Source organism: Eretmochelys imbricata, chromosome 15, assembly GCF_965152235.1.
Source record: "Eretmochelys imbricata isolate rEreImb1 chromosome 15, rEreImb1.hap1, whole genome shotgun sequence".
NCBI classification, from domain to species: Eukaryota; Metazoa; Chordata; order Testudines; family Cheloniidae; genus Eretmochelys; species Eretmochelys imbricata.
This window is the reverse complement of record NC_135586.1, coordinates 21,363,825-21,376,562: the sequence shown is the minus strand read 5'-3', so window position 1 is coordinate 21,376,562 and position 12,738 is coordinate 21,363,825. Positions and strand designations below refer to the sequence as shown.

The 12,738-nt window shown below is 41.6% G+C and overlaps 1 protein-coding gene across 3 annotated transcripts in view; it reads right to left on the bottom strand.

Annotated features, from left to right (window-relative positions):
• The window catches only part of STX2 (syntaxin 2), a 70,773-nt gene extending 66,134 nt beyond the window's left edge, over positions 1–4,639 (bottom strand). For all 3 annotated transcript variants that reach the window (XM_077834905.1, XM_077834907.1, XM_077834906.1), the window contains exon 1: positions 4,545–4,639. In XM_077834905.1, the coding sequence (XP_077691031.1) occupies positions 4,545–4,574 (30 nt within the window). In that variant the 5' untranslated portion in view covers positions 4,575–4,639. The remainder of the gene's footprint in view (positions 1–4,544) is intronic.
• Positions 4,640–12,738: the final 8,099 nt, after the last annotated feature.

Sequence of the window (12,738 nt, the reverse complement as noted above, 5' to 3'; positions counted from 1 at the left end):
CTGTTTATCTCAGAGAGATGAATGGCAGGAAAGTAAGCACAGGATCACCTGGGAGTTCCTGGAATAACTATAAGCTGGGGAAGGGAGAGGAAAGAAAGAGATAAACTAAGTTTCCTCACGGTCAGGCACAAGGCCATGGCTCCCATTCTCCTTAACCTTCTGTGGCACCACATGGGCCAGGAGCTACAATACAAAGTTCTATTATATATATGCAATTTAAAAAAAAAAACCACAACATCCCCCCCTTTAAAAAGCATAGGGAAGCTGCATACTAAAAACCTACATTGAAAAGAAAGCTATTTAGGTTGCAAAAATCAAACACTAGAAAGATTTAAGTGCTAGATTTGTGGTTGCCCATCCAACCTTAATTCAACAACCTTGTGCAATATACAGGCTAGTCATTACATGAACACAAACTATTTTTATCCTAACACCCATGCCTCTCTCAGTACATAGGACGAGCACACAAGGGAGCAGAAGAGAGGTTGCACAGGCAACCATAAAACTGGCACTTCCTATCTTTCAAGTCTTGACTTTGCAACCTAAATAAACTTCTGTTAACATATGTAATTGCTTACATATTATATATACATTGTAGTGTATCTTAGTGTAAGGCTGTAAAATATATTTTTATTTAATATTTATACTTGATTTCTCAACTCTAAGTTTTCATTAATATCAATTTCTGCCTGCAAATTTTAACAATTAAAGCATTTCTTCAAACACACCACATGAAACACTGAGAGTCAGATTCCCCAAAAAGCACTGATCCAGATATCAATCAATATGCACAGATCAGAAAGGTCTTAAATATGTGATGTTAAAGTGTACAGAGACCTATTTACACTGACACTTGAATAAAATACTTGCCAATTTATCAATCTACAGACAGTTTAATAGGTTTATCTCTATGTTTTGATATTATTGAATAGTTAAAAATGTTTTTAAACACTCATCTCCACAGAATCTCTATTTTTTTTAAGCAAAGGAACTAAGTAAACTGAATTCAAAGAAAGCCACCCAACTATTTTCTCTAAGCAAAGGAATCCTGTCCACAAGTTGAATGCTTTTTCATGTTCTTTGCACTGTTGCAATTCTACCAGTTACCACAGTATTCCAGGGATTTGTAGTTCATTTCTTCTCTCCCCCCAGCCCCATACTCCCAAACATATTTTACCAGTCATTAGTTAACATAAATTGCTTCATGTACATTTAAGATGAATTGTATTAAGAAACTATCAATATCTTCAGTTCTGTTCACCAAGTTACAATCCCTTTATATTTTAAAACTAAAGCACGATAAATAAATAAAAATGTATTTCCCACAGGCATCAGTTACACTGATAAAGAAAAAGACAAAGGGTAGGTTTACGAAGATGGCAGGATGCATTTAACATGATGCAAACAAAGCTCAAAGCAGACATGACAGATAATAGGATGGTAAGCTTTACACCAAATTGAGAAAAAAATACACCAAACATTTAGCTTCCTTAAAAAAGAGAAGGTTTATATCTAGACTTTTTAGAGTGACTTTTTAAAATAGAAAAAAAAAGGTTTGCACATTTTATTGAACAGATTATTAAACGGTCGTTGGATTTTAAACCTTTATATTGCATGTGTATTCTGAGCTTGTTATTTTAATACAGACTATAAAAATACAAGATTTCTAAAATATATTACTATTCCTTTGGTGGGGCAGGTAGAAGGAATCCAAGACTGAATTGGATTAGGGTTAAAGATATTTAACACAAAGCTTTGGACTTGAGTTCCAGTGCAGTTCAATTCTTTCCTGGGATGCAAAAAAAGATCATTTTCAGTTTTAACCATCCACAGAGCAGACATTACAAAACTGCCAAGAATAATTTGGAAATATCCATACAAGAGAAATAAGACATAACCCCCCACAAAAAACAACAAACGCATCCAGGACCGTTTTCCTCTGGAAGGACATGTGTGACTACTGGGTATTCCTCAATACAATGAGGGAAAACTATGTACATTCATATCTGAATGTTCCAGTTGCTCTTTTCACATTTGTTCCGCTTTAGGAACTGTTTTAGCTAGTGTCGCCATCCTATCCAAAAATTCCATAATTTTATTTGTCTAGAGACCAGACTTACCAATAGGAAAATACTTGTTAACCGTATCAAATTAATGTACTATCTATTTAAAAAACCACGACCCCCATAAATAACTTAATATTATAGTTGACAAAAGTAGAACATTTGCTCTCAGTAATATTTAAAGAGCAACCAAAAATTAGAAGTCCTAAATTTAACTACAGAGAATCTAGGATAGAAGCTTTCCCAAGGTGGTTGAAGTACTTTCACTAAATGTATTAATGTAGACTGGATAGAACACCATGACATCTTAAATTATTTATGCAGCATATCAAGCACATTGGCAGTGGGAAACAGACTATTTTACACTAAATTGATAATTTGCTTATTTATAAACAAACTCCTTTCCCTCATGTAGGAATGCTAAGTGATTCCTGAAGGTTCCCCAGGCTTTGGCAGGTTACTGTTTAAAAACTACAGAATATAATCCTATTACACTTCAGTTAAAATATTTATTGAAATCAAAATGCAATGAAGCTATATTAAAACAAAGACAGGCTTAAAAACATAGGTAACAACATTCATATAGCTCCCACGATTTCTTCCGGTGGAGATTTAAAAAAACAAACCCAAAAAACCAAACCCATCATTTCTGTGCTTGAAAAAAAGCAGAAATGCACTCTGACAAAAAAGCTGATGTAGTGATGAAGACACTCATTAATATTAGCAAAAACTTGTCATTTGTGATATTACAGTGAGGAAAATTTTGGGGAGATGAGAGGGTGATGACTTGGTTGTCCAAGTTTTCTCTTGAAGTTAATTTAGCCTACATGATATCATCCAGCATGTGTTCTGTTTTACATGTGTCTCAGAAAGTAAAGCTACACATTTTTAAGTGATAAAGTTTGGGTTTTGATGGTTTTTGCTCTTCGGACTAAAATAAGTGTTGAAACACTGAAAAATTGTATGCAGGTCAATCCATAACAAGCACCTTGGGATTTTAAAATGAATTTTACAGACTGCACTTGAGTTACACTAAGGCAAGTATGAAGTATTTTACTACTACACATAGTGTTTACTCTAAAGTCATAATTACATAAGTGTCATACCTGTTTCATGTGTCTTTGAGTGAAGCATTACTAGATGCTAACCTACAAACTACTACAAATGGATAGCATTTTTTTTTAAATTAAATGTCAAAGTTAACTCTGTTCTAAATGAAAACAACATTGTTACTTCCCCTCCCATTCCCCGTCAGACTGGGCTTTGAATATGCTAAGCATCACAGATCTAATTCAGATTGTTGCTGCTTTCTTCTCTCCCTGCCCCCTTTTAAAAGTGTGCACTATGTTATAATTTGACACCATATAATCTGTAGAATGGAGGTTTAGAGTTAAAAAAAAGGAGAGAGAGAGAGAGAGACTGGAGGAAGAAGAAAATCGCCTGAAAAAAATACACTTTTCATTAGGACAAAGACAATCCTGACACACAGTCTTTTCTGGTTAAGATTACTGTAATAAGCATTCCAAAAGGCCTCCCACCCGTACAGAGAATAGAGGAAAGAGACTACTTATTCTATTTACAAGCACAAGTTCAATAGCTGAGTTTTTTCTATTCCAGAATACATTATTTTTAAGTCAACTGGTACCCAGTCCTGCAAGCAACTTGGCATAAGTGAACTCCTGTACACACCTGGAGCCCTGACTGATTACAGAAACTCCATTTGATGTGCATTCTCCATTTCCCCCCTTCTGAAATATAATCAAAACATTCTTATTTTGTTGGAACCATATCCTGCTGAAGTCAAACAAAAGGCATTCTCCCCAAACTCCTTCCTCTCTTCTTTTCAGGATAAGAATGAGAGGAAGGAAAAGAATACAGAAACATACTGAACTACCACTTTGTAAATATATACAAAACATACAGCTGACTTAGACATCTTATTTCTTAATGGGATAACTTAAAACAAACAAAGAAAAAGAGACAAAGCCCTTCATTTCACTCTTGCATTTACTATCTCACGGTAGATAATTCAAACACACAAAAATTATTACCCGTTTCCTCTGTCACTCAAATATTAACATTTGGGTATGGGGGAGGGTCTTCACCACCACCTCAAAAAAACCACAGGATTTGAAGTTTGTGCAAGGAGCCCCAAGAGCTTTCGAAAAGTCTCCCCATCTCTCAAGAGTGGATATCCCGCCTCCTCCTCCTCCCAGAGACGAGAGCTGGAAAGGAGCCTGGAGCGGCTCAGCGACCTCGCTGCCTCCAGGGACGTGTCTGGGGCGTTGCCTAAGCGGATCTTAGCAGAGAGGCTCGCGAAGGTCCCCATCTCTGACCGCCAAGCCCTCCCCACGGAACTCCTGCCATCGCTGTCCCTGACTCGCTGCTTTTTGTCCCCTCCAGCACCCCCTCCGCCCGCTACCCCTCCCGGCCTGCCCCGCACCCCGGCCCGGTCCCCGGTCCCTGAGCCAGCCCCCTCACCGCTGTCAGCTCAGCCAGCCGGTCCCTCATTCCCGCAGCCGCTCGGCGCCTCGCCCGCGCTTCACACCGTTACTCGTTAGCCGCCGCCTCCTGCCTCCTCCTCGGCAGGGCTCAGCGGACGGGCCGCGCCGCCTCCCCCCACACCGTCGGTGGCTCAAATCCCCCTCTTCCTATGCCTGCTGCCAAGGCAACCACCCCAGCCCAAACCCGCTCTGCGCATGCTCCGCGCTGCTGACTCAATCACAGCTGTGGGGGGAAGCGCCAGGACCACCCGCTGTGAGGAGGGCTGTGCAGAGGTGGGGGCGGAGCTATGCAAATATTAGCTTCCCAGCGCAGAGGGTGACATCAGCAGGTAAAGGGCAGCATGACCAGGAGCTGGTTGAAGCAGGACTCCTGGGTTCTAGACCCAGCTTTGGCACTGAATGTCTTTGGATTGGAGGTCTGTGTGTGCCACTGAAGAAAGTTTCAGAGTAACAGCCGTGTTAAGTACTCCTTTTCTTTTTACTGAAGAAAGTGGGGGTTTTGCCAAGGGGAGCAGAATCAGGGACTCGGAGAGCTCCGGCTAATTACTTCACCTGATTACACCTCATTTTCTCCCCCTGAGGTATCAATGAAATGTAACATGCATTCTTACAGGAAGAGAGCTTTATCTTAGGGATAGCAAAACGCTTCATGGCTCAGACAATCAGTGCAGAACTCTTTGTTGCACTTTCACCACGTCTTCAGGGGAGATAAAGCAGAATCTAAGACTGAAATTGCTTCAAATTTGCTCCAGACATGGAAGGCAATAGCTGCTATGACTGGGGTTGCCGGGGAGCCACACTGAGGTTACTTAATTAGGACAATCTGCACAGAATGGGGCAGACAATTCCCAAAGCTGGTGGTCCTTCCAGTACTTAGATTCACCAAGCTAGCCTCAAAACAGCTTTTATAATACCTTACTGGTTACCCAGACGCCAAACCACAGTTCCCTTAAAGCAATCCAGCCTTAGGCCTCCACCCAGACACCCAAGTCAAATATGATGAGTATACTGAAAATCTTATTCATCATCTAAGAAAGTTTTACCAATCCCAAAGGATTGTATACATTACCTCCCAAGTTTCAGAGCAGCAGCCGTGTTAGTCTGTATTCACAAAAAGAAAAGGAGTACTTGTGGCATCTTAGAGACTAACAAATTTATTTGAGCATACGCTTTTGTGAGCTACAGCTCACTTCATCGGATGCATCCGATGAAGTGAGCTGTAGCTCACAAAAGTGTATGCTCAAATAAATTTGTTAGTCTCTAAGGTGCCACAAGTACTCCTTTTCTTATTACCTCCCAAGTTAATGAATATTTCAGATCTTATACAAATACATGCTTATAGCCAATTCTTTTTAAATAATATTTTTAGTTAATAAGAAAAGAGTATTGGTTAAAAGATCAGCATACATACAGACATGAGTACCATTCTGAGATAGGTTTTATAGTAGAGATGGTGAGCTTTGTAAAAGAATCATTTCAGAATTGGTTCATACGTTATAGTCCAATGTTCATATTCAGGGTGATCCAGGTGGGAATGGAGATCTCAGTCTTATGACTCAAGCTTCCCCTACATAAAGCATCAAGCACATCTGAGATGAAAGGATCAGGTCCCACGAGCCTTTTATACGGTTTTCTAGCAGCCTCTTGACCATGCAGTCCTGGGTGAACAATAGGCTTTTGATGTAACCTTCTGTTTCCTAAACATCACTGGTAATTAACTGCATGGATTAACATATGGTAATTTATCCATTTTTATCACAAACTTTAAAGAGACATATGGACAATGAAATTATTTCACCTAAGATTCATCTAAATGTTAATATTCACTTTTGATATCTGAATCAATGGTAATAGTATAGTAATAGACAGGAACTATCTGTTTACATGTGTCATAACCATAAGGGTAGCCTAAAATTCCTCCTTACCTGTAAGGGGTTAAGAAGCTCAAATAACCTGGTTGGCACCTGACCAAAGGAACCAATGGGGACAAACGATACTTTCAAATCTGGGGGGGAAGAGGCTTTGTTTTGGGTTCTTTGTTCATTCGCTCTTGGGACTAAGAGGGACTGGACATCAATCCATGTCCTCCAAACTATTCTGAACCAGTCTCTCATATTACAGAAATTCAGGTTTCAGAGTAGCAGCTGTGTTAGTCTGTATTCACAAAAAGAAAAGGAGTACTAGTGGCACCTTAGAGACTAACCAATTTATTTGAGCATAAGCTTTCATAAGCTACAATAAATTGGTTAGTCTCTAGGTGCCACTAGTACTCCTTTTCTTATTACAGAAATTGTAAGTACAGCCAGGCAAGGTGTATTAGTTTATCTTTGTTTTCCCAACTTGTGAATTTTCCCTTTGCTGGAGGGAGGTTTATCCCTGTTTTGTTGTAACTTTGAAAGTAAGGCTAGAGGGGGTTCCTCTCTGTTTTGTGCGTCTTTTGTTACCCCGTAAAGTTATCTTCCAATCTGATTTTACAGAGAGGATTTTTACATTTTTTTTTAATAAAATTCTTCTTTTAAGAACTGATTAATTTTTTTTTTCCAGTGTCCAAAGATTTAGGGATTTGGGTCTGTGTTCACTTTGTAACCAATTGGTTAGGATATTATTCTCAAGCCTCCCCAGGAAAGGGGGTGTAAAGGGCTTGGGGGGATATTTTGGGGGAACAGGAACTCCAAGTGGTCCTTTCCCTGATTGTCTGTCTAAATCACTTGGTGTGGCAACATACTGTTCAAGGACAAGGTGGAATTTTTGCCTTGGGAAAGTTTTTAACCTAAGCTGGTAAAAATAAGATTAGGGGGTCTTGCATGTGGGTCCCCACATCTGTACCCCAGAGTTCAGAGTAGGGAAGGAACCCTGACAACATCGCTAACATCTAACAAGATATAAGTAAACACATACAATCACCTTTATTTTTCTAACAATACAGGTTTGCATTTCAAAGCTCTAGCCTGTCTAACATGGAATGGCCTTAATTACCATTTACATACTTTTCTAACATGTCTCTAAAGGTTGAATCTGGGTCAGTTAGCCTGTGAGCTGCTTAACCCTTTCTGGCTATGTGTCACGGTTGCACATTCATACCCCTGGCATATCTCGCAACTCCTTTCCACTCCTACAACATTTCTGAGGGGACTTGGTAAATAACTTCACAGGGTATCTTGCTGGTCTTCCCTTTGCCTTGTTGAATAAGACCATTCTCAGCCTCTTAGTCACCTACCTTAGTATATAACATCAACGAGAGTCAGGATAGCCTAAAGTGGATGTAGAGATTATTATCCAACTGACCCCCAGTCACCTCTCCAACACTATACAAGCAAAACTGCAAATCCAAACTGGCAACATAATTTCCCCTCCCCTCCCCTCCAAAGCACAATTGCAAAGCCAAAGAGCCCTCCCCAGGCACTTCCAACCTCTGAGGTTCCCCCAAGCCTGGGAAGACTCTCAGGGAGAGAAAGTCAGAAATTCATATACAAAAAAAGCTACGATAGCCTCTTTGGAATATGAACAATAACCACTCGGGTTTTTTCCGAGTTCCATAGGCATAGCACCTGCAGTGTTCAGACCCTCAAGGAGAGGGCCTGTATCAAAAACTGGGAAGCTGGCTAACCTGAGGAGGAAAAATTTGACACCTCATGATGAAATGCTTGCAGCTCTCATTTCAGAGTCCCAAGGAAAAATGAAAATAGAAAAAAAAAAAAAAAAAAGAAAGATGAAGGCTGTACCTGACAATGGACGGGGATGGGGGGGGGAGAAATGGAGCTCTTCCGAGAGATCACTGGAGTGGCCAAAGACAGAGTTACAGTGGCCCAGGACAGCACTGCCATGACAAAAGACAGTGCTGAAAAAGACAGCGATGCAGAGGCAACTTCCTGAGGCAATTCAGAGTCAGAATGCTCTGCTGCAGCACATGCTGCTGTTAGGGCAGAAGGCAATGCAGTGCTGTAAACCAGGACCTAGTCATATTCTGTAGCCTCTGGAAAATACAGGGTACTGGCCACATCAGCAACTCCTTCCTGCTAGATCCCTGTTGCTGTGCTCCCAGAGGCCAATCTTTCCATAGCACTAAGCTCAGGGCAGAGAATAGCTGCCGCTGGGACGGGAGCTCAGCTCTTTAGAGCCATCAAACACCCCCTAATAACTTTGAGCCTTGCCACACAACACCAGAAGGCCCAAAACCAAGAAGCATCAGCAGCAAGGCATATACTCACCTGTGACCTGAATGTCCCCTCCCCTTGTTGTGTTCTGCCCTCCACCACATTGCATCACTTTGAGTTTGTTTCATAATTGTTTTAATGGAAGGTTTATTTCTGTTTCCAAATATAAACACATTGTTTCTAAATTTTAATGGTTTTTATTATTAAAGGGTCATCATTACATTTTACACAGAAAATACTCAAAAGTAAAAGCAACAGGTATCACTGATAATATTACCTCATTTCCATTTTCTATTGGACACCTTGCTGGTACTTTTCTGCACCTCAGCTTCCCATCCATTGTTAAGGCTTTCACCCTTACTCTCACAAATACTGTGCAATACATAACATGCTGCTGTAATCTTAGGCACTTTTTTCCAGCTACCAACTCATTCTAATCTTCGGCATGTTTTTTCAGCTACTAACCTATTCCACAAACAACACTACCTTTCTTTTAAATGGCCAAATGCACACTCCAGTACCATTCTGCAACTATGACACAGGAGTTAAAACAGTTCCTTTCTTCTGTCCAAATGGCCTGTGAATAGATTCATTAACCAGGGAGTCAGAGGTTAAGATAGATCTCCCAGGATAATTGGAACAATCTCTACACCATTAATGTCCATACCAATCCTAGGAACAAACAGTCCTTTCTCCTTTAAGGTAAACAGAGCGAAATTCCAAAAGATCCTAGCATCCTGGAGCCTTCCAGATCACCCTGCTTTTACGTCTGCAAAGCTACCACAGTGGTCAGCCAGCCCTTGGAACACGCCATAGGCTCCACTCACCCTTACAGCGCTTCTTCCTGGCTGCTCAGGGGATTAGAGCCATCCAGGTCCAACACCACCTTTATTTACTCTCACTGGAACTCAGCATGTTCCCTCTTCATGATTTAGTTGTTCCCTTTCTTCATGGCTTAGCCCTCTTGCCAGGTTACTATCCATTTCCACCCTTCTGGGGTATCAAGGTCCCACAGGGCAAACCATCCCAGGGAGTCTTCAAATCTATTGATCTGACTGTGCCACTTCCCCAGTGGCTGGTAGGGGGAATCCAGGCCCACCCTCTATTCTGGGTTCTAGCTCAAGGACCCTGTAATTAACAGCTAAGGTCTGTAACATCCCAACTTGCTGGTGTTTCTCTGAGCCTTTTCCTATTCCTCCTCTCAGACTTCTGCTCCACCACCCTTCTGGGTAAACCCTTCATTCAGGGCCTGGATCTCCTGGGTTTCCTCCTTTCCCACTCTAATACCCAGAGAGGGGCTGCAGGCTTCCTCACTGCAGCCTCTTTCTTTTCCTGCCATTTATAGTGTAGCAGTCTCAGCATGTGAGGCTATGACCCCTATCTACTTCCATTTTCACATAAGCTAAAAAACCTATATCCTCTCCCCCAGTACTGTATCCTTAAAAAAGCCCAGTACTCCCACCGATCCTTTTGGACAATATTTTTTCCACCTTGAGGCATATCAGTTCTTCATAAAGCATCTCCTTTGTATGTAGTTCTCCCTGCATTGCCACAGCAGATGCTCAACTGTTTCTTGGATTTTGCGTGTATTGCATAACCCAGCTTTATGCTGGTTTAGTAACTATAAGTTACAATTCAGATAACAGTGACCTGTTAGTGCTCTAAATATAGTTACTTCACTTCCTCTATCAAGTACACCATTATCCTCAAGATTAGGATATATTTCATAGAACCTTCAACTTTTTGTCTCAATAGGTCATTGTTCTTGCCATTCCTTCTTAAGTTCTCTCTTAACCAAACTTTTGAAGTCCTGTTTATTCTGAGAGATCTTTATATCAACCTCCTCATTTTGAGGGCATTTTTTTGCTGTTTTATCTACCATTTCATTGCCTGGTATCCCAACATACACTAGAATCTGTGCTATTACTACATTATACTATCACCATAGTGAAGAACAATATTTCATTGAAGTCATTTTTGCTTTCTGGGGCTACCCCTTTCTGCTGCCAACTTCCTGGCTTTATACTAACCCCACCTGATCCTTCTCAACTGGGCTCCATCATCAGTACGGGTTACTTAGGCCACTTCATTCCCCTAAGGTGTGTCCTATCTGGTAAACTAGCCCCTTCTCAGCCTCATTTACCTTTCCCAGGCTAGCATGGGGTGAACATCCCATCACAGAACACCATGGAGAAATACATCTCTCTGTTTATAAATTCTGAGGGGGTGGAGGAGGAATAATAGGCACATGGGTCCTATCAGTTGCCCCAGTACAGTTTGGGAACGACATGCATGCAAAGCCATCAGTAAACTCCTGAGCGTTACCAAGTTTTAGAACCAGGTGCAACAGTACCTCTTCTGTGGCATCACATACCTGCATGACAATGGCTCCAATAGTTGATCTCCCCTTGCAAACTGGCTGGCTACAGACCAGTAGCATTCGAGGGATGGCCAACTTCTAGATGGCAATGATAACCGTTTCTCCACAGGTGTGGCGCACCACATGTTGGTCGGCTGCTGCTTCTGCAGCTCCAGGGCTAGTTCGGCACGTATCTCAAAAAAGATTGCCCTTGCCATCCTGAAATTCTCTTGCCACTGCTGGTCATCCCAAACCTGCAGAACAATTCTTTCCCACCATTTGATGCTGGTTTCCCAACCCCAGAAATGGCACTGCATGGCATGAAGCTGCTCTACAAACTGCTCCTCTAGTATCAGTTGCTTGGTCTGCTCCTCATCTTCTTCATCCTTGTCCTGCTTCCTCTGCCCCACTGAAGCTGCTGCCGCTGCCACCACCACATCTGTTTGGTGCAACCAGCGAAGTCTAATGCCAAATTGTCCAGCTATGAGTGCTGAAATACAACCCAAGCAGCTTCTGCATATTCAGAGTTGCCACCATTGCAGCTGGAACATTGTTGGGTCGATGCTGGCCAATAGCACTAACCCACTCTGAAAGGAATCATGGGGTAGAGACAGCAGAAACATGGGAATTTTTTTTTCAGTTTGAACCTTTTTGGCTTCTGCTATGCATCCCACAATGCCCAGTGAGAAAATTCCCATAATGCACACTGCTCGGCAGCAAAGCAAAGGATCATCAGATATTCTCCAAGAACACCACATGCTTATTATACAGCAAGCTGCCAGTGTATGTACACAGTGATGCTGTCATGAATCAGGCCTGCAATCTAGTCAGTCTCCAGGTAACCTAAGGAGGGCAGCTAGTAGTAGGCTGCCTAATTGGCTACACTGCATGATTGGTTGGAAGAGTCAGCAGGCCAGCTGTTAAGATCAGCCGCAGCAACAATTTAGTGGCTGGCTGCTCAAAATATTTAATCCAGGACTGTGATAGTGCCTTGTCTTGCCTCGCCTCATTCTAGGTAACCTTGTTTTGACTCTCAGCTCTGATTTGTAACTTCCGACTCTGAGGGTATATCTAACTAGCAAAGAAAAACCCATGGCTGACCTATGCCAACTGACTTCAGCTTGTAGGACTTGGGCTACAAGAACAGGAATACTTGTGGCACCTTAGAGACTAACAAATGTATTTGACCATACGCTTTTGTGGGCTACAGCCCACTTCACTGGATGCATAGAATGGTGCCTTGTAGATATCTAGGCTCAAGCTGGAGCCTGAGCTTTAGGACCCTCCCACTTCACAGGGGCCCCAGCCCAAGCCCAGACATCTACACCAGTGGTTCTCAACCTTTCCAGAGTACTGCACCCCTTTCAAGAGTCTGATTTGTCTTGTGTACCCCCAAGTTTCACCTTACTTAAAAACTACTTGCTTACAGAATCAGACATAATAATACAAAAGCACACTATTACTGAAAAATTGCTTACTTTCTCATTTTTTACCACATAACTATAAAGTACATTGATTGGAATATAAATATTGTACTTACATTTTAGCGTATAGTATACAGAGGAGTATAAACAAGTCAGTGTCTGTATGAAAGTTTAGCGTGTACTGACTTTGCTAGTGCTTTTTATGTAGCCTGTTGTAAAACCAGGCAAACATCT